This window comes from Mytilus edulis, chromosome 1, assembly GCF_963676685.1.
Source record: "Mytilus edulis chromosome 1, xbMytEdul2.2, whole genome shotgun sequence".
Taxonomy (NCBI): Eukaryota; Metazoa; Mollusca; class Bivalvia; order Mytilida; family Mytilidae; genus Mytilus; species Mytilus edulis.
Window position 1 is genome coordinate 125,165,241 of NC_092344.1, and position 23,088 is coordinate 125,188,328.

Genomic DNA, 23,088 nt, shown 5'->3' on the forward strand with positions numbered 1-23,088 from the left:
GCAAATGAATGGTTCTATTTTTTGACGCAATTGAAGTATGGTTTGTGGCGCAAATGAAAGATTTTTTTGGCCATATGAAATGCCAATTGGCGCAAAAGCAAAGCACTGATTAAGTTATATCAAGTTTTTTTTTTTTTTTTTAAATAAATGTATCCTTTATATTTAAACTCGAAATTCATTTGAAAATACAGTTTCGGGATTTCACAAAACCTTCTGAGAAAGATGTTGGCCCAGATAAGTTTGGATTACCAATAGGTCAGTTTAGGTATGACGACTGGAGAAAACATCAAGTAGTGGAACGCTCTAAAGAATATCAAGACATGCAAGCTCAGGTATCTGACTTGTTGCTGTGGCAGCACTACAGATGGGATTTTTGGTACTGGGATCACCATTTATGATATTTTTGGTACGGGATCACACCATTCATAATAATTTTGGTACATGATATTTTTGGTACGAATCACATCATTTGTGATATTTTTGATTCGGGGAACACACCACTTATATTATTTTTGGTATGGGAATGACACCACTTATAATATTTTTGTAACAGTAATGGCATCAATTATGATATTTTGGTTACTGGTGTTAACTCTGTTAGATTATTTGTTTATTTTATCTTTGTATGTCTCATGGTGAAGGTTTTATATGTTTTATAAATCATTTTTAAGACATTTATGGTATGTAAAACTGGTTTATAGCTTTATATAGTATGTATATATTTTTATTTCATTCTTAAGTCCTCTCTATTTAACTTTTCATTTTGGTGTCTATAGTTGTTGGGGTTTAAGTTATGAAAATTCCAGATCAACTCCATCAAACTAGGCTTAGGCAAATTTAACACATGAATGTTTGATTAATCTGCTAAATTTTAAGTTTGCAAGAAGCTTTAATGTTTGGATGTAAATATTCATTCTACAAGTCTTATTTGTTTAGTAAATATTATTCAGAACACAAAGAAGTTTTGATGGATAGATAAATTGTTGGAATAATAATTTATATTTAGAACATCTTATTAGAGATAGCCTCTGAACAAATTTATTTTGTCATATAGATAAGGATGGTCTTCCTTGAGTTGGCTGCTTTGGTGTGAATCACTGTATATCTAAGCTCTCCTCCATGTATTAAAATGATTAAATCATAATTCATTATCAGCTCATCTCAATTTGTTGCAAGCACTTTTATAGAGTTTTATGAATATCAAGCATGGAATATAAATCTGAGTTCTTTATAAGGGTAAAATGTCCTGTATATTGTACTTTTATGGACAATTACCAGTTTAAAAAAACCCTGAAAATTTGTATTTTCTTTCATAAGGAAAGTTCATTTTAAACTATGTATAAAGCAATTTTGATTCTTACAAAAAGCTCTTGATTCTTGATGGAATTTAGAGATATATTGTGTAGAGAAAGTGATAAATCAGATTCAGGGATTTTTCTTATAATATGAGGCAGGCATTACCTGTAAATGGGGACGAAGTCTGTATGAATTATTTTTTTGTACCTTAAATATTTGTTTAAAAAAAAAGAAACGGAAATACCGTAACGTTTCCGATTTTGGTTCTGTTGTTAGGGATTTAGTTGTGACGTTATTTAAATTATGACGTCATATGCAATGTAAACAAAGAAACACTATCATCAGGTAACGTTTTTTCATATCAAGGAATTATTAAAAATGAAATTGGTATTGCGCGTTCCTTCCTATTTTATACTAGACTGATAAATATATATTTTACTCAAAGTTTCATACAAACGAGACCGGAAAAAGGAAGTACATTGTACATTTCTGCGCAGGTCCTGGATTTCAAAACACGACAAAAAAAATTTGAACGATTTTGAGTTCATTAGTACAATGAAAAATTCGAGAAATTTTCCCGTATTTTGTTTTTATTGAATTTTCTACTGTTATTATGTAAGACTCTGCATAAATATTATCTTTTTTTTCTTGAATTATACTTAACCCTTTCCTGCATGGATTTTTTTTTACATACTTGATTCACATAGGATTTTTCTATAAAATGCTGGAAATACACTTACTTTACTGAAATATAGTTAAGGAACCTAAAATAGACCAGTTATTTTTGTATTATCATATTATTGTAAATGTTGTACTCTGGCAGACATTTGTAATGCACTTATATATAAATAGATATAGGTATACATCATGACATAACATGTCCTAGTATGTATCTTTAATTAATTTGTATATTTATGTTAATTTTTTCATATACATGTATACCCTAATAATTCTATTTTTTTTTTGGTCTGTGAAGAGAGCCTATTTTTTCTGGGAAAAAGGAAAAAACTATATGGCACTTGAAACAAAATTGAAATTGCCGTAATAAATCTGTATACTTTAGTTCAAGGGGAGTTCATTATGTATAATGAAAAAAAGTATGTGATCATTTTTTTTTCATATAACCATTAGATGCTTTTGGTTTTAAATTTATGATAAAAGAGTTGTAATTTTGCCATTTAAACAGCAGTCTTCAGGTCATCGTGCATGGGTTGATATGACAAGTCCTGTCGGAGCTCTGGGTGGGAGAGATACATACAGTGATAATAATAAGAAAAAGTTCAACAATCAACGTCGTAAAGATTATAATGAAATTTTAGCCAAGGTATTTATCTGCTCTCTTTTGCTGCATTAATGCCAAATGCTTACACGGTAATGTTAGAAAAAAATTCATATCAAGCTCTTGTAACAAGAATAGTACATATTTTTAAACCAAAATTTACAAAAGAATAAAACTTAACTTTGGATATAAATCGTTGTTGTCATTATTTAATTTAAATTTGTGATTAAAGCATGATACATTTTATATACAACAAATGTATAATCTTTAAGTGTATGAAAGCAAAACATTAATCTTTAACTTTTAATGGTGACTTGCTGTATGAGAGTTTTGAAATTGACTTCTTGTCAGATTTTATCGACAAGTATCTCCATAGAGATGTTAAATTCCCTGAATGTGCAAGAAACATTTAGGTTAAGACGTTTAAAAATGTATTATCATCAAGTAAAAAATATCCTACACTGATGTAAAGGGAGACAACTACCAGATATTATTTTCTATGTAGCAACCTAAAAGTAATCATGAATGGAAAGACTCTTCTGGTCTTAAAGGTGTCCTAGCAACAAAGGATTTATATTATGAAAAATACGTAAAAAAATTAATGAAGAAAGACGTCAAGACTACAATAGAATATTATCATTTCTGCTTAAGATTTGTTATATTTTATTACATTTTATAATTTCTGTTAATTGGCTTACTCTGTAATTTGTGTATATAACATTAAAATTGAGAAAGGAAATGGTGAATATGTCAAAGCGACAACCACCCGACCATAGAGCAAACAACAGCCGAAGGCAACCAACGGGTCTTCAATGTAGCGAGAATTCCCGCACCCGTAGGTGTCCTTCAGCTGGCCCCTAAAATATGCATAATAGTACAGTGATAATGGACGTCATACTAAACTCCGAATTATACACAAGAAACTAAAATTTAAAATCATACAAGACTAACAAAGGCCAGAGGCTCCTGACTTGGGACAGGCGCAAAATTGCGGCGGGGTTAAACATGTTTATGAGATCTCAACCCTCCCCCTATACCTCTAGCCAATGTAGAAAAGTAAAACAATAACAATACGCACATTAAAATTCAGTTCAAGAGAAGTCCGAGTCTGATGTCAAAAGATGTAACAAAAGAAAATAAATAAAATGACAATAATACATAAATAACAACAGACTACTAGCAGTTAACTGACATGCCAGCTCCAGACCTCAATTAAACTGATTGAAAGATTATGTCTTCATCATATGAATATCAGGTACAATCCCTCCCTTTAGGGGTTTAGTATCATACTATCATAAAATATATGAGAAGAACATAACCCGTGTCATGCCAACAACTGTTTTTTTAGAAATAAATGTGTTTAGTTCCGATGCAAAGACCCTATCAGTGAATCAATGTTAAAGCCAAAATATGCAATCTTTAATTGTATATATTTAATAACTTTGTTGTTAACAGCATGACTATGTGTATGTATGTATTTTGTTGTATCTGCTTACATTGTAATTTTTATGTAACATTGAAAGTTTATATATACAAAGGCTGTTAATAGCAAGAATGTATTAATACTTATTCAATTTTTATGGAATAATTTTCTAACAGCATGTCAGAATGCACAAGCTGCTGTTATGAACAGTGTAAATAAATATATATGCATGTTTTAATACAACTTACTTTTTTGTTATTTTAGTTTAGACTTTGATCTTAATTTATACATTTATATCTTGAGCGATTTTTCCTTACAGTTTATATATTGATACCTTGAGCAGTTATTTGATTTTAATACTAAATATACATTTATATTGTGAGTGATAAGGTTTTATTTTTTACTTTTTACATTTATAGCATATGATTTTATTCTTCAATTTATACATTTATACCTTGAGCGATTAGTATTTATTTATCTACAGTGTATACATTTATACCTTGAGCGATTAGTATTTATTTATCTACAGTGTATACATTTATACCTTGAGCGATTAGTATTTTTTTTTTTAGTTTGTTCTGTTATATATATATGTGTAATTGTTCTGTTATATATATGTGTAATTGTTCTGTTATATATATGTGTAATTGTTCTGTTATATATATGTGTAATTGTTCTGTTATATATATATGTGTAATTGTTCTGTTATATATATATGTGTAATTGTTCTGTTATATATATATGTGTAATTGTTCTGTTATATATATGTGTTATTGTTCTGTTATATATATGTGTGTAATTGTTCTGTTATATATATGTGTGTAATTGTTCTGTTATATATATGTGTAATTGTTCTGTTATATATATGTGTAATTGTTCTGTTATATATGTTACAGTAAATAGGTGAAATTAGGAATTACAGGTAATTACTAAACACTTCAGTAAATACCTGTAATTACTAGCCAATTTAGTAATTACATGTATTTACTAGATGTTTCAGTGATTACTGGTAATCACTGATTTTTTTTGTCATTTTTACAGCTATTTACTAACTGGATGTTTTTGTTTTAAAATTAAAAACATAATTCAAGATACCAAATAATAAAGTAAAGGGGTAGGGATTTTAAGGGCGCTAACTTAAGGATGTAGGAATATAATGCACATCCAAAGTGCATACTCTTTAGTGTTTGTGAATTGAAACTGGAAAATGGCTGTTTTATAGGTTTTGAAACTCCGTAAATATATGTATGCAAGACAATGATATCTATCCAAAATCAAACTAAAATTTCTATCATGCACTGTGGTTCAAAACTTTAAAAAAAACTTTCTCCAAATATCCTGGATTTGCACCAAACTTGGACAGAAGCTAAATGTTTATGATCATAAAATAATATCCAAAAGTAAAGTTTGAAAATTTTTTTTTTTCGTATATTACTTATAGATGGACTAGTTTTTTCCCAGTTAACATTACATACACTCTGTAGTATTTTTTAAAACATTAGATTGTATAAACCATCCTGGATTTTTACCCAATTTTGACTGAAGCTTCTTACAGTACTAGTCAAAAGATAGTATCTAGAGGAAAATTTTAATATTTTTTCCTCATTTTTGTTGAGCTTGCGATTAACAGCAAAAGTAGCCGAAAATATTTGTTCTGCAAAACCTTTACAATTTTAATAGCTTAATACATCGATAACCCATCTCCAGCTAGGGGTTGATTTGAAGGTCACATGAATACGTATTCAATGAGGTCCAAATATTCACTTGCAAGTGCACAACTCATCAACCTTGTTTCTCAGCTAATTTAACAAAATAAAACCAGAATGGCTGCTAACAGTGAATTATAATTTTACTATATCATTTTTATGCCCCACCTACGATAGTAGAGGGGCATTATGTTTTCTGGTCTGTGCGTCCGTCCGTCCGTCTGTTCGTTCGTTCGTCTGTCCCGCTTCAGGTTAAAGTTTTTGGTCGAGGTAGTTTTTGATGAAGTTGAAGTCCAATCGACTTCAAACTTAGTATACATGTTCCCTATGATATGATCTTTTAAATTTTAATGCCAAATTAGAGGGTTTACCCCAATTTCACGGTCCACTGAACATAGAAAATGATAGTGCGAGTGGGGCATTCGTGTACTGGGGACACATTCTTGTTATAAATGATTTAACAACAAAAAAAAGATATTTTTTTATATATCTCGAAGCTAATGCACATAACAGTTCATTCCAGTTCTTAACCTACATAACATTATCTTATCTTTATAAGGTAATAATATACAATTACTGTCTTTTGATAAGGTAAATATGCGGTTTTATTGACTTTTGAAAAATGATATTCAATGAGTCCGACGGCCGAAGTGAATATCATTTTTACAAAAGTCAATAAAACCCCATATTTACCGAAACAAAAGACAGTAATTGTTTTATTCCACATTCCGAGAGAAGAAAATGTATTTAATAACAAACATATATCTACCATTTTTTTTTACATGGAACATTTTACCATAACGTTGCATGTAAAAACGTGTGTTGTTTAGCGCGGTGAATAACACTTTCTCAGGTAAATATGCTTTTGTATTCAAAATCCAATTCATATAGAGAAACCTACTAAAATAATACCAATATGGAATAAGTCTAAATATTCTTCAAATTCAAAGAGTTCTTTAAAAAGTTAAGAAATAATGCTTTGGGAGAATTTTCCATTTCTGATTTCCATGTCTGCTGAAGTTGGTCAAAAATTATCTGTAGAATGCTCAACTTAAACCATTTTGGATTAAAACTAAAGTTGCTCTGATTTAACCAAATATTTGAAAGTCCATATTTATTCAAGATATTTTTTATACATATCAACCATTCAAAATTTTAAGAGTACTAACTGATCTTCAAGTTAGTATTACACAGCTAAAACAATGTTGTATTATGGTCAGGTGATCAAAAGTTATGGTTGTTTTAGCAGTCAGTAAATAGGTGTAAAAATTCATTTTAAATTTAGTAATTACTGGTAATAACTGGGCCGTTTAAGGAATTACTTGTATTAACTAAGTGCATCGGGAATTACCTGTAATTCCTAAATTTTAGTAATTACATGTAATTCCTAATTTCACCTATTTACTGTAACATATATATGTGTAATTAATTGATCTTTTAATTCTAACTAATATGATCTACACTCAAATGCACTTTTTAACATTATGATTTAAGAGCATATTAAAAATCCATGTTACAATTGTTAACTGATGCTATGATATAAAGAATTGTTGAAGTTTTTTCCTATTTAAGTACTAAGAAATGAGAATTTATAAGGTGAAAAATTCTTTTTTAAACTTTTGCATAATTAAGTATTGAACATAATTTAATTGGAAAAACTAACTAAGAAGCATTATTGTTATTTTACGATGCCACAATGTCAGTGTATGTTGAATGTGCTTTCATCTGAATGAAACTATCTCGGTACCCAAGTCAGGTAAGATAGTATATCATTTTCTGATACCCAAGTTATGTTATGACTTGATACTAATGTATGATTGCTCTTTATAACCACAGAAGACACCTGAACAGGGAAGGAGGGAATGGATAGATACGTCAGGCCCTAAAGGAATTATTGCTGGGGTCGATTCATATAACTATGATAAACGTAAAAACTTTGCTGAGGAACGGAAAAAAGAATATAAAGATATTATGGAAAAGGTACCAGTGTGCTTTGTATGCTAGGCTCTACTTTGTTATCTGGTTCCCTTTAGATTATATAACATGTCTGTTGCGTTATATGTTGTTTTGAATATACATGGCTTCAATACTTAATGAAAGTTACTCTATTTGCTTAGATAGATTATTTCAGTGCAATTTATGAGAGAGAATTTCTGTAAAAGTTGTAATATAATAGAGAATCCAGTTTAAAGTTGACCTCACTGAAATTTTCTGAAAACTTTCAGTGTGGTATATTAGAGATTTAGCTAAGCTAGTTTATACAGAACATTACTTTTGACATATAAAAGCTACTTGAAGAAAGTCCATGTATATTTACTGTTGTCATATAATATTTTCTACTCTCTAATAATTAATTAATTACCTTGTATGGTTTAGTTTAATTTAATAAAACATTTCTAAAACTGGATACCAAGTTTCATGTGGTAACTGGAACAACATTTTTGTTTAACCCTTTCACCGATTGCTGCCCAGACAGAAGCTACTCTGAGACGATGGCTTCCCTGGCTACTTTTACTCAAGTGGGAGATCTTAATAATAAATGTCAATAAAAACTTGTTTGTAGTTATTTGTTTATTTATTTCATTCACTAACACCAAGTTCACAGGTTTTTTTATGTTTTGATAATTTTTTCCTCATAAAATATTCAAATTTTCAATTTTTCGGCATTATTTCAGTGAAATTCTCAAAATTCTGCTTATTGACCCCAAATCGTAATTTTTTTAACCCAAAATGGCAAAATTTTGAAAAAAAATTATGAGGCTGTACAAATTCCTCACACTGAACGATGTCCATTCCAAGTGTTTTGAACATAAAACGACATTTTATGTCAAAAAAGTATACTAGTTTGGCCTCAATTCTTCCATATTCTTTCTAAAAAATTGTTCCCTCATTTCAAATTCTCGTAAATTCCGTAAATTTCCTCTGATTTTGACACGGTTTTCAACAAACTGAAGCGTCATGTTTACACTTTCATCCGGGTTATTCATCAAAGAAAGATAACTCATGTTTGCACTGTTTGAGCCGGAAATATAAAAGATGTATTCCGATCCCGGTAAAACGGGACTCGTCGTCAGCAGTCTGAAGCGTGAATCCCGGTAAACCGGGACTCATCGGCGAAAGGGTTAAGTTATATAAAATGTACTGCAGATTTTTGAAATTATGCATAGGCATTTGTATCTTGTCTTAAAATTGAAAGGATTTTTTTTCAGAAATACCTCTATAGGGATAGAAAGACACTGATATTATATCAAATTTGATAGGTGTTGCTTAGTTTTGAAAACAAAAGAAAGTAACAAACTTTTGATTTTCTTATTTCTTGAACAGTCCATATACAAAAAAGTAATTTGCAAAATGTCAAGAATCTGTTGAACAGGCTACATGCAAACTTGGTAATGATGAAATAGTAACAAACTCTTATCTTGCATGAAAAGTGATAGCCTTTATTAGTTATTAATAATGTATGATATGGAAAAGGAATATGTACAGAATAATATTATTGTAGGGTAAATGTATACTGAGTTGTTTTAAGACTAAGGCCAAGGGTTTAACAGTGTCTGTTTTTAGACTAAGGCCAAGGGTTTAACAGTGTCTGTTTTTAGACTAAGGCCAAGGGTTTAACAGTTTCTGTTTTTAGACTATAAGGCCAAGGGTTTAACATTGTCTGGTGTTGGTTAATTATGCCCCACCTACGATAGTAAAGGGGCAATATGTTTTCTGGTCTGTGGGTCCGTTTGTTCGTACGTTTGTTTGTTCGTTCGTCCCGCTTCAGGTTAAAGTTTTTGGTCAAGGTAGTTTTTGATGAAGTTGAAGTCCAATCAACTTGAAACTTAGTACACATGTTCCCTATGATATGATCTTTCTAACTTTAATGCCAAATTAGAGTTTTTCTCCCAAATTCACAGACAACTGAATATGGAAAATGATAGTGCGAGTGAGGCATCCGTGTACTTTGGACACATTCTTGTTTTTGAATTGTTATCTTATTTTTACCCTTATTCTGGGTTTAAGTATATATATCCTCTTTTATTCTATGAGTCTTTTTTTAGCTCACCTGGCCTAAAAGGCCATGTGAGCTTTTCTCATCACTTGGCGTCCGTTGTCGTCGTCGTCGACGTCGTCGTCGTCGTCGTCGTCGTTAACAATTTTTCAAACATCTTCTCCTCTGAAACTACTGAATGGATTTGAATGAAACTTAACATGATTGTTCCTTAGTATATCCTGCACAAAATGTGCGCTTCGATTTTTGATCCGTCAAAAAACATGGCCGCCGTTACTTAAAATAGAACATAGGGGTCAAATGCAGTTTTTGGCTTATATCTCAAAAACGAAAGCATTTAGAGCAAATCTGACATGGAGTAAAAATGTTCATTAGGTCAAGATCTATCAGCCCTGAAATTTTCAGATGAATCAAACAAACCATTGTTGGGTTGCTGCTACTTAATTGGTAATTTTAAGGAAATTTTGCAGTTTTTGGTCATTATCTTGAATATTATTATAGATAAAGATAAACTGTAAACAGCAAAAAAGATCAGCAAAGTAAGATCTACAAATAAGTTAATATGACCAAAATTGTCAATTGACCCCTTAAGGGGTTATTGTCCTTTAATGACAATTTTTCACAATTTGTTCATCATATTTGCTAACTTTAAAAAATCTTCTCCTCTGAAACTACTGAATGGATTTGGTTAAAACTTAGCATGATTGTTCCTTAGATTATCCTGCTCAAAGTGTGTGCTTTGATTTTTGATCCGTCAAAAAACATGGCCGCCGTTACTTAAAATAGAACATAGGGGTCAAATGCAGTTTTTGGCTTATATCTCAAAAACGAAAGCATCTAGAGCAAATCTGACATGGAGTAAAAATGTTCATTAGGTCAAGATCTATCAGCCCTGAAATTTTCAGATGAATCAAACAAACCATTGTTGGGTTGCTGCCACTTAATTGGTAATTTTAAGGAAATTTTGCAGTTTTTGGTCATTATCTTGAATATTATTATAGATAAAGATAAACTGTAAACAGCAAAAAAGATCAGCAAAGTAAGATCTACAAATAAGTTAATTTGACCAAAATTGTCAATTGACCCCTTAAGGGGTTATTGTCCTTTAATGACAATTTTTCACAATTTGTTCTTCATATTTGCTAACTTTAAAAAATCTTCTCCTCTGAAACTACTGAATGGATTTGGTTAAAACTTAGCATGGTTGTTCCTTAGATTATCCTGCACAAAGTGTGTGCTTTGATTTTTGATCCGTCAAATAACATGGCCGCCGTTACTTAAAATAGAACATAGGGGTCAAATGCAGTTTTTGGCTTATATCTCAAAAACGAAAGCATTAAGAGCAAATCTGACATGGAGTAAAAATGTTCATTAGGTCAATATCTATCAGCCCTGAAATTTTCAGATGAATCAAACATCCAATTGTTGGGTTGCTGCCACTTAATTGGTAATTTTAAGGAAATTTTGCAGTTTTTGGTCATTATCTTGAATATTATTATAGATAAAGATAAACTGTAAACAGCAAATATGATCAGCAAAGTAAGATCTACAAATAAGTCAATTTGACCAAAATTGTCAATTGACCTCTTTAGGAGTTATTGCCCTTTAAAGACTTTTTTCACAATTTGTTCACCATGTTGACTTACTTTAAAAAATCTTCTCTTATGAAACTGCTGTATCAATTTCAGCCAAACTTAGGCTAAATGAGTTTCAGAGTTTCAGAGTATCTAGTATAAATTTTATATTTCATTTCCTTGTATGTCAAGAAACATAGCTCCTATGGCTAAAATAGAACATAGGAGAAAATGATTTTTTTTTGCTTTTGAAGAAAATAGGACGATTCAAAGAACATTTAAATAAATTGAAAAGCCAAAATAATCATTGATGAGAGATTAAACCAAAAAAATTCAGGTGAGCGATTCAGGCTCTTGAGAGCCTCTTGTTTAAATTCAAGATAATGTTATTAATTTAACTTAAGCCTTTTTGGTATTGGCCTTTTTTAATTTTTTGATTTAACAGATTTTAACTGTTAATTATATAATCATTATAGGTAATTTTATGAGTTTTTGCCAAAGTTTGAATGTATAGTAAAGAATTCTATTGTAAATACCTATCGTTTTGGTTCCTTTTCTGATTTGCATATTGTAGTTGATTAACATTTTTAAATTAATTTAATCAACTATAAAAAGAAAGCAGGTGTTTCTTCCACCAAAGTAGAGGTTGAGGAACCAGTTCAAGAAGAGGAGGTTTGTTATTTTGATATTGTCAGTTTGTGGAGGTTATTTAAGATTATTTTTAAAACAAACAATATACCCATTCATAGAAGATATTGTAATAATTAGTTTGCCTTTTCATTTTCAAATGTTGATAATGTACCTACCTAAAGTTTTCTTGGTGGATCAGATTAAATAAAAAGATGCGATAAGACATTATTGAAGAACACTTCAGACTCATTGATTGTCACTTTAATCTACAAGTGTGTACAATAATTAGTGTAAAGATTGCATTCAATCCCTAATGGAACTTCTTTGATTTGTATGGGATTTTCCTGAAATAATCAATACTTTTTGGAAACACATTAATGTAGTGCATTGAGATGAACATCTTATACATCCTAAAAATATTTTATGGAAATATATACTCAGATACTCAAGTTACAAAATAAAGTGTATGTATAGAACCAACTTCTTCATGTTTTACAAATGGCATTTGAATGTACATTTTTGTGTAATATTAAAATTGGGTAATCTTCTTTTGTCCGTAATTGTAGTTGAGCCAACTTCACTTCTAGACAAGAGGAGATATACCTAAATTGAATATTGCCTTCCATTTATCAAACATTGCAATGTTTAATTTCGGTTTCCATTGCAAAATGAATGCAATCTTTACCCACAGTGCTCTCAAGCACTTTGATTTTATCAGAATGTTTGTATGTTGTAATTACTGAAATACATGCATGTTAAAAATTATTATTCAGATTTTGTATTAACATTTTTCATATAAGTATCAGTTTTGAAAGTAAAAGAAAATACATCAATTGTAAGAAAAGCAATGAAAAAAGGGAAATAAATCGCAGGGATCATGAATATGGTTAAAAAAAAATTCTTTTTGTTGCTTTTAATTGGTTCTTTTACATATAAAATTGATACTTGACTACTAATTGTTGCATGTAGCCAGCTTTAGAACGGAAACCTACCACACCTATTAACCTTAATGCTGTGAAGATTTTCCCCGTCGGATCAGGTTATACCAGAAGACAGCGCGAATTACAAGCAGAAAGAAAGAAAAATTTTAAAGACTTTGCTGAAAAGGTTTGTCTGAAAACCAGAAAGAAGATAGATTTAGTGTGTAATGTCGACATTGTCATGTTCCTGTTATGTTATAATGGTATTGTTAGTGTAGTGTTATTTTATGTTATTTTATGTTATTGTTATACTTTGTATTTTATGAGAATTTTGTTAACCTATGTAGCAGAGGTACATTGAGAATTACTTTATTTCTTACTTAATAATACCACCATTTCCATCTCTAAGTTTGACTATTGGAGATGGTAGACTCTATTTACACCTCTGTGGATGAAAAGAAATCCTGAAAAACAATAAATGAAATGATTATAACAGTTAATAAGTATAATCCGATTCTCCCTGAGCATGATTCCTTCTTGACCACCATCCGGTTTTGGATTAGAATATTTGATTTGTTTCTACAAATCAAATATTACATGCAAATTTAGTGGAAATTAGCTAAGGGATAATTTTCCAAAAAGCAGAATTACTGATATTCAGTTTATAGAACTTTTTGGTTGATTCAGGATCCTTTAGCTTCGCTAATTTTGAAAATTTATTATGAAAGCTACACCAAATATATAAATAGATTTTGATTATTATAAAGACATAATTATGTTGTTTATAAAATTCTTTCTTTGTTTAGAAAAATGAAATCTATAAAAAGCAGCAAGAAAACCGAGAGAGTTTCCGTGAAAGTTTAGACCGTGATCTAATGGAGTCGCCACCTATAATTCCTATTGGAGAATATGACACAAAGAAACGTCAGTTCAAACAAGAGGCCCACCAAGAAATGGTCAATTTCCTTGAACGGGTATAAACGATGTGCTTGGTTTTTAAAAAGCTTTTTCAAATCATATCAGTTAATAAGTAGATTTCCATACTTTGGTGATGTAACAAACTTTTGAATTTGTTGTTAACTTCCTATAAGATATACCAGTAATGCCATAACTATCTGAATAAAGTTTGGAAATTTTAAAACATCTGATTTGAATCAAATTTGTTAAGATTTAATCATTTTAATCATATGACATCTACTGGTGACATAACTGTAACTTTAATTTTGTGCAATGGAACTAACTGGCTACGAACTTATAACTGTCTTAATGGACTGCTTGTATGGTGTTCTGTGTGGTTTAATATGTTACCTGAATCAATTCATTACAACTGCCAGTTCTTTGTCCAGGTGGGACTGAGGGGAGAAATATAGCATTTTATCTCAGCCCAATAAAGAAAGCCACCATGTTTAGAAAAAAATATGTATTTATACACATTGGGCTTTGAGCATTCCATTTATATGTAATTCAAGTAAATTTCTTCTAAAAAAATAAGGTTGTCACTACAAGATCACCTTGAATATAACATGTTTAACATAAATATATACAATCAGTCATACAAAAATGCATCAAATTTCACCATACACAAGTCAATGAGAAGGTAACATATAAGATGGTTATATAGGGGTGAGAGGGTGGGGAATAGTTAACTAACTTCTTTGTCCTTTCTATCTTGTAAGGAATATGGCATTGGTCAAGTGCGCATTAATTTTTCTTCATATACTGACCGCCAAAAATAGTCTGTGCAAAAAGGAATTTAACAGGTACTACCCAGTGGCGGATCCAGAAAAAAATTTGGGGGTGGTCCCAAATGAATATTGAATTGTATGAAAAAGGTTAAAAAATACCTTCGACATTATGGAAGATCATGAATTTGGACAACACCATGCAATGCACATATTCCTAGGTAAACTGATTTTCATTTAATATGCAATATCTTGCAATCTAAAATAGCAAAACATACAACTGTCATCTGAATTAGGCAAGCTGTAAAAAAAAGTTTAGCTAAAATGTTCCAAATTTTGCCTTTAACATAAAAGTCATTTAAAGTTTGTAGGAAGGAAAAGGTAGGAGAAAAGGGGAAAAAAGGGGGGGGGGGGGTCAAAGAGATAGATGCACAAATTTAATTTAATTCATTCATAATGATTGTTTTTTCAAAGTTGTACATAAATGAAATTTAAAACCGAGACTCCGTTAGTTGGACAATGCAATCATATATGGAAATTTCACTTAAAAATACAAAAGTAATTTGTATTTATCTTGTAAAATAAGAAGTCAACTTCTTCATATTAACGAGCTGTTTTGACAATTTAATTACATGTATACAGGTGAAACGCATTGTTCCGTATTCTATCATTGTGACACCTCCAGGTATCCAGGTAATCCATAACCAACTAGTGCGATGAAACTGAGGATTAATCTTAAGTGTTAATTTGTTAATTAGCTAGTTATTGAAAAAATAGATACGTTAAAACAAAATTTGAGGTTTGTTATGGGGGTGGTCCGGTGCGCCGTGGGACCACCCCCTGGATCCGCCACTGCTACCCTATGATGGCTATCTCATTTAAATATTAAAACAGAAAAGACCGTAAAGAAATAAAAAGAAGTGCTTCTGATGCATAAATTAACATAGCGTGAGATTCATAATGATATTTGCATGAGTCAAGCTTTCTTTTGAGAGTTATTTGTTATATAGACAAAAAAAAAGCTTTCTGAAATAAAAGTGTGATTGCTTTGTAACAGAGTCTTTTGTGTAATACTAATGCTACCATGATTGTATATATCATTGTTCAATTGTATCTTTTGTATAAGATTTTTTTGAATGAATATTTTCTCTTGTAATCAAGGATAATTCTTTGATAACCAGTAAATTTTTTTTAAAGATTAACTGCAAGCTAGTTTTTTTTTAAGTTAACAAGATTTTTAATTGAAATCATATAAATGGGAGAAAGACATAATTTTTTAATGTCTATAATAAAGTAAAAGTTCTTATGGTGGTTCATACAACTTTAACATTTTCTTAAATAACAAACAATACATGTTTATCTGTTATATAAATTGAGTACTATTATGTTTGCTTAGCAACCCCATGGCAACAGAGATAAAGAGTTTTGGAATAAAGTTACTAAGCCGAGAATACTTCCTATGTCTGGTGAATATAAAAACCGTAAACAAAAACTGAACGATGAACTACGGAAAGACTGGCGGGATTTTGTTCTTAAGGTTTGATTATAATCCTCGGTCAGCTAACAACTATATGGAATGTTTTCAAGAGTTTTGATAATTAAAACCTATGATATTTAGATGGCTTCTCACAGAATTGCATGTGTGTGTTATTATATATATGATTGTAATACATTTTACCACTAACATGGTATGCTTTACAATGATTGATTTAGATGTTTATATATAATCTTATGCTTGTTGGTTTAGTTGTTCTAATGAATAAATTTAAATTTTTTTTCCCTAATATTTAACAAGAATGAATGTGAGAATCAGAAAATATGTTGAAGTTATCTCCCCTAAATTGAATCTTTTTAGTCAGGAGAAACTATTTTTCTGATTATTTTTGGTGTTTTTTGAAGATTTGTAAATATCTTATAAAGCTAAAGAAAACCAGGTTTTACTTTTTTAAAGCAGATGTTACTAATTATTACAAAGGAGCCTAACTGATATTTTTGAAGGTTCTGATTTTTGATTACTGTAATAATAAAGGATTGGTGTATACCATGATTACTTTGTATGATTTAAAGTTTGATGTAACAGAAGCTTTTAACATGTTGCTTATTTAATCATGTCAACAAGTTTTTGAATTTGGAACCAAAACACTTTTAACTTGAACAGATTGTAGCTTAAATTAGGATTAAATTCATCAAAAGATTTGACAAAGTTACAGAATACAAACATTACAAAAGATGAACGTGTTTTTTCCACATGCTCTTCATTTTTTTGTTAAAATTTATGTTTCTTCTAATGGAAATAATTTATACAAATTGATCTGTTAAAATAGGATAAATTGCAGAATAGGCTAAAAGGCTGTTTGAATGGAAGTAAAATTCTATTTGAAGTTCTCAAATGCAAAAAATTTGTTGACGCTTGTATGAGTTTGGATGTAATGATGATAAGATTTATAGGTGTTCTGAATATTGCATGTATGTGGTAATATGTTATAGAACTATTATTTAAAAAAGATGATTTGTGTAATTTAGGCTAAGTTAGTTGATTAATGTAAAATATAATGTTAGTTTTGCATGATTACATTAATGTTTAGTGGTCTAGAAATCGAACTTGTTGAAAATGTCAGTCTATTTTACCTCAGAAATATTATTTACATTTATATGGGGATGAATAGAAATTATTTAATTAATATCAGTCATATTATATTTGTCAATTTAAAGAATAGAGAATCTCACCTTGGTTATGTTAAACCCTTGGTATAAACATCATTTCAGAATAAAAAATTGTGTTTTATTATAATATTGTTTGTGGAAGTGTCTATTGCGGGTTCTTGACATTATGCAGTTTTAGTAACTGGTTCCTGGTTGGAACTGAACCACATACTTAGCTCCCAAAATGGAAACCAGTTTTGATACCAGTGTATGATTGTAATAACAACTTTATATTGATGATAAGACCTAGAACTATTTCAATAACATATTTCTTCAAGGTATGATAATCCAAATAATCTTTCCGAAGGGATGTGCCAAAATTTACATTATTTTAATCAATGCAAAATGAATAATAAATTATTTTTGGTGAACAGCAAGAACCTCCTAGAGAAAGAATAAAAGAGTTTGGTACTCCTGGTGCTGTGTTGTTTACAGGGGAGTACGAAAAAACACGTCAGAAAGTTAGAGACGAGAGGACGAAAGATTATCATGAGTTTATACAGGTACCCCATGATACTGTGTGCTAGACGCCTCCACAGATAGATACAGACTGTGTCATGACAAATATTCAAATTAATTCAGAATCAAAATAGGTCAAACACAAAGCTAACTACTCTTTTATTGGCAAGTAACAATTTAACTTCCTTCATTACAATTGTGTAAAGTACAAATTTTTTTGAAACCATGTTTATATGCTTTCAGAATGTTTAAAACGTCTAAATGTTATACTTCTATGTCAGTTTAGAAAGAAAGTTTGTCTCGGCCCCCAAAAAGTAACGATTTCTTTACAAGACCACTATGTAAATTGTCTAATGTAATCACTAAAAGCATGATCTGAAGTCTGTATCTGTATTTGCTTTGCTGCCCAATAGTAACAGCTAGCTGCTTGTTGTACAATATGTTTTGGTTTGTTAATAGTTTTAACCAAAGGTTTGTTTTGTTTTAATACTTTATTTTGTTTAATTTTAATGTTTGAGATTGTATTTGAATGCTTACTTTTTTTTTTTTTTTTATTTGAATGCCTTCTTTGTTTGTTTGATTTTTTTACTACAGTTATTGTAAAGGCTCATTTCATATGAAAGATACCATAACATAGTTATAATAAATATTATTGCCATGGTTTTAGTTCAAAACAAATAATTTGATCATTGCTATATTTAGAGCAGTTATTTGAAAAGAGATTGATTTCTTGGGTAAGAAAGCTTTTATCCAGAAATGATAATCTATCGAAAAGTTCATTAAATTTTGGTTTTAACAAACAAAATGAAAAACATTTAATGCCTAATATCAACTTTTAATTAACAACAAACTTTTTAAGATTTCACTGCCTATATATAACTTAGTTGATGATAAAGTGAGCCTTTTACATGAATATGGATATTTATATAAAAATTTATATTTCGTTTGATCTTTTATTTTAGTTTAAAATATTTTTTTTTCAATTATGTACACATTGCACGAGAGTTTCTCAACTTTTTATTATTTCAGACTTGTATATATTTATATTTGTACCCATAGCTCTTCTGTATATACATATACATACTACATGTTATATTTCTGCCAGTACATTTCATGCAAAGTTTCGAATTATATATTCACAGCTATCTGCACTTTTTGCTAATCTATTCTAAATGTTTGTTTATTCATTGAAGTTTTCAGGCACGACTTTCTAAAGAGAGGAGATAAATAAAGGGGGGTGTTAGAATGTGTGAATACATGTGTTATAAGAATTTCAAAATATTTACTGATAGTGAATTTTAGATGTATTAATTTAACAAACTGAAAAACAGAAAGGTTACTGGGTGAAATTTCTTAAAGGATAAGTCAAAGAGAGTACAAATATTTATTACAAGTTTTGTTTTGTGGTTCTAAGAATGTGTTTGCATCTTTTTAGTTATTTAAAAAAGTGAACTGAGATGATTAAAAAAACAACCATTTAATTCATGAGTACATGTATTAATTTTTTTAAATGTTTCTATAGAAACATGGTGGCCATGCTCCTCGACGAATGCCAGACCAAGCTCCTGCTAACAGTATAGGTTTTATGGCTAACCTTGGTAGAGATGGAGAGAGAGAAAAACTAAATAAAGAAAGACAAGGAGAATACAGAAAGTTCTTAGACGAGGTATGAAACAAATATCAGAAGTTAGTGTGATGGAGAAGGGGATAAGTTGGATTGCATGTCTTCATTAATATTGTATTCTAATGAAATTGAGCATGTAAAACTAATTTTGATTGGATGATGTCTACCATCAGTTCCAGGGTTGGAGGTCTGAGTCATCAGCAATGCATGACGCAAATGCAGTCGATGTTTATTGGATGATGTCTATTATTTTCTTATTGCATAAGAAAAGCAATGACAGTACTTTATTTGTATAATGGCTACTGTCATTTTAGCTCACCTGGCCCGAAGGGCCAAGAGCTCTTCTCATCACTTAGCGTCTGTCGTCCTTCGTCGTCGTCGAGGTCACGCATCGTCTGATAACTTTTACAAAAATCTTCTCCTCTGAAACTACTGGGCCAAATTAAACCAAACTTGGCCACAATCATCATTAGGGTATCTAGTTTTAAAAAATGTGTCCAGGGACCTGGCAACCAACCAAGATGGTCACCATGGCTAAAAATAGAACATAGGGGTAAAATGTAGATTTTGAATTATATCTCTGAAACCAAAGAATTAAGAGCAAATCTGACATGGGGGTAAAATTGTTTATCAGGTCAAGATCTATCTGCCCTGAAATTTTTCTAATGAATAGGACAACCTGTTTTTGGGTTGCTGCCCCTGAATTGGTAATTTTTAGGAAATTTTGCCGTTTTTGGTTATTATCTTGAATATTATAATAGATAGAGATAAAATGTAAACAGCAATTATGTTCAGCAAAGTAAAGAGATAAAATGTCAACAGCAATTATGTTCAGCAAAGTAAGATCTACAAATAAGTCAACATTACCAAAATGGTCAGTTGACCCCTTAAGGAGTTATTGCCCTTTATAGTCAATTTTTAACAATTTTTCGTAAATTTTTGTAATCTTTTACAAAAATCTTCTCCTCTGAAACTAGACAAATTTAACCAAACTTGTCCACAATCATCATTTGGGCATCTTGTTTAAAAAATGTGTCCGATGACCCTGCCCACAAACCAAGATGGCCAACACGGCTAAAAATAGTACATAGGATAAAATGCAGTTTTTGGCTCATATTTCTGAAACCAAAGCATTTAGAGCAAATCTTACAGAATAAAATTGTTCATTGGGTCAAGATCTATCTGCCCTGAAATTTTCAGACCAATCAGGCAACCCGTTGTTGGATTGCTGGCCCTGAATAGGTCATTTTAAGAAAATTTGGCAGCTTTTGGTTATTATCTTGAATATTATTATAGATAGAGATAAACTGTAAACAGCAATAATGTACAGCAAAGTAAGACCTACAAATAAGTCACCGTGATTAAAATGGTCAATTGACCCCTTAAGGAGTTATTGCCCTTTATAGTCAATATTTAACAATTTTCATAAATTTTCCACTGTAACTACTGGGCCAAAGTTCATTATAGATAGAGATAATTATAAGCAGCAAGAATGTTCAGTAAAATAAGATCTACAAACACATCACCATCACAAAAACACAATTTTGTCATTAATCCATCTGTGTCCTTTGTTTAATATGCACAAAGACCAAGGTGAGCGACACAGGCTCTTTAGAGCCTCTAGTTAGAGTTGATGGTCACAAATATTTGTTTTACTGACTATGTCCCTCATTGTTTCAATAAAAATTACATTTGCTGCTGTCAAATCCTTGATTGATGTTGTTAACTCTTCAAATACATTACTGTTATTCCTTAATTTTAGTTAATACGAACTGGTTTAATGTCCATGTTGAAGGAAGATTTTAAATTATAAATGAATTCTTTATTACTATTAAATTCAAGTTTCTTATTATTAAACTGTTTGAATTGATGTTTACCATCACTTATAAGTTGTATATTTTTTGTAATTTAATATTGATTATTCACTAATCATAAACTTTGAAACCATTTGTAGAAAACGAAAATTGAGAATGAAAATGTGTTGAAAAAAATAGCAGATTTCGAGGAGGTAACTCTGCATAGAGCTTAAACTTTGGTTTGGTTTGATTACAGATTCCTTCCTTAGTTCTCTTTTTCTTATATATTTGAACCTTGAATTTTTCTTCATGGTACAGCTTGTTGAATTGATTTTTTATGTTTGAAGGGTAAGAGTTAGGGGGGGGGGGGGGGGGGGGGGTTATTTCATCAGTTTTTAGTTTACTCTGTTTTGTTTTGTAGACAGTCAGGGTTATTTATGTGTTTTTCCCATCACTTTGCGTCCGGCGTCCGGCGTCGCCCGTCGTCGTTAACTTTTACAAAAATCTTCTCCTCTGAAACTACTGGGCCAAATTAAACCAAACTTGGCCACAATCATCATTGGGGTATCTAGTTTAAAAAATGTGTCCTGTGACCCGGCCCACCAACCAAGATGGCCGCCATGGCTAAAAATAGAACATAGGGGTAAAATGCAGTTTTTTGCTTATAACTCAAAAACCAAAGCATTTAGAGCAAATCTGACATGGGGTAAAATTGTTAATCAGGTCAAGATCTATCTGCCCTGAAATTTTCAGATGAATCGGACAACCTGTTGTTGGGTTCCTGCCCCTGAATTGGTAATTTTAAGGAAATTTTGCTATTTTTGGTTATTATCTTCAACATTATTATAGATAGAGATAAACTGTAAACAGCAATAATGTTCAGCAAAGTAAGATTTACAAATAAGTCAACATGACTGAAATGGTCAGTTGACCCCTTTCGGAGTTATTGCCCTTTATAGTCAATTTTTAACCATGTTTCGTAAATCTTAGTAATCTTTTACAAAAATCTTCTTTTCTGAAACTACTGGGCCAAATTAATCCAAACTTGGCCACAATCATCTTTGGGGTATCTAGTTTTAAAAATGTGTCTGGTGACTCGGTCTTCCAACCCAGATGGCTGCCACGGCTAAAATAGAACAAAGGGGTAAAATGCAGTTTTTGGGTTATAACTCAAAAACCAAAGCATTTAGAGCAAATCTGACAGGTGTAAAATTGTTAATCAGGTCAAGATCTATCTGCCCTGAAATTTACAGACCAATTGGACAACCCTTTGTTGGGTTGCTGCCCCGGAATTGGTAATTTTAAGGACATTTTGCTGTTTTTGGTTATTATCTTGAATATTATTATAGATAGAGATAAACTGTAAACAGCAATAATGTTCAGCAAAGTAAGACCTGAAAAGAAGTCAACATGACCAACATGGTCAATTGACCCCCTAAGGAGTTATTGCCCTTTATATAGTCATTTTTTAACAATTTTCACAAAATTTATAAATTTTACTAACATTTTCCACTGTAACTACTGGGCCAAGTTCATTATAGATAGAGATAATTGTTAGCAGCAAGAATGTTCAGTAAGTAAGATCTACAAACACATCACCATCACCAAACCACAATTTTGTCTTGAATCCATCTGACAGTGTGTCCTTTGTTTAATATTCACATAGACCAAGGTGAGCGACACAGGCTCTTTAGAGCCTCTAGTTTTGTTTTGTTGCCATGTCTTTTACTTATGATTTATGATTTATTTATTTACCCTTTGGTTTACAAAAGTAATTTCAAAGATAAACAATAAAGCAAATAAAGCAACAGTTAAGTTCCTAAATAAACTGTGACATTTCTGGAGGGTAGACGAGAAGTTTTGTGTACACAGGAAAAACTGAAAAAGGAAACACTAAAAAAATTAATAATAAACTATCATGATATCAACTATTTATTAAGAAACAAGTTAACTTAGATCTGAAAAATATCTGTTCACGTTTTCATTGCACAAGCAAGAT

The 23,088-nt window shown here is 30.7% G+C and overlaps 1 protein-coding gene across 50 annotated transcripts in view; it reads left to right on the plus strand.

Annotated features, from left to right (window-relative positions):
- The window catches only part of LOC139505616 (trichohyalin-like), a 69,842-nt gene that overhangs the window by 40,073 nt on the left and 6,681 nt on the right, over window positions 1-23,088 (plus strand). For 39 of the 50 annotated variants that reach the window (XM_071295197.1, XM_071295221.1, XM_071295299.1 and 36 more), the window contains 8 exons: window positions 7,541-7,684; window positions 11,891-11,947; window positions 12,875-13,012; window positions 13,632-13,799; window positions 15,904-16,044; window positions 17,585-17,713; window positions 19,192-19,335; window positions 21,248-21,301. In XM_071295197.1, the coding sequence (XP_071151298.1) occupies window positions 7,541-7,684; window positions 11,891-11,947; window positions 12,875-13,012; window positions 13,632-13,799; window positions 15,904-16,044; window positions 17,585-17,713; window positions 19,192-19,335; window positions 21,248-21,301 (975 nt within the window). The remainder of the gene's footprint in view (window positions 1-7,540; window positions 7,685-11,890; window positions 11,948-12,874; window positions 13,013-13,631; window positions 13,800-15,903; window positions 16,045-17,584; window positions 17,714-19,191; window positions 19,336-21,247; window positions 21,302-23,088) is intronic. The other 11 variants (XM_071295126.1, XM_071295136.1, XM_071295154.1 and 8 more) reach the window with 7 other exon arrangements.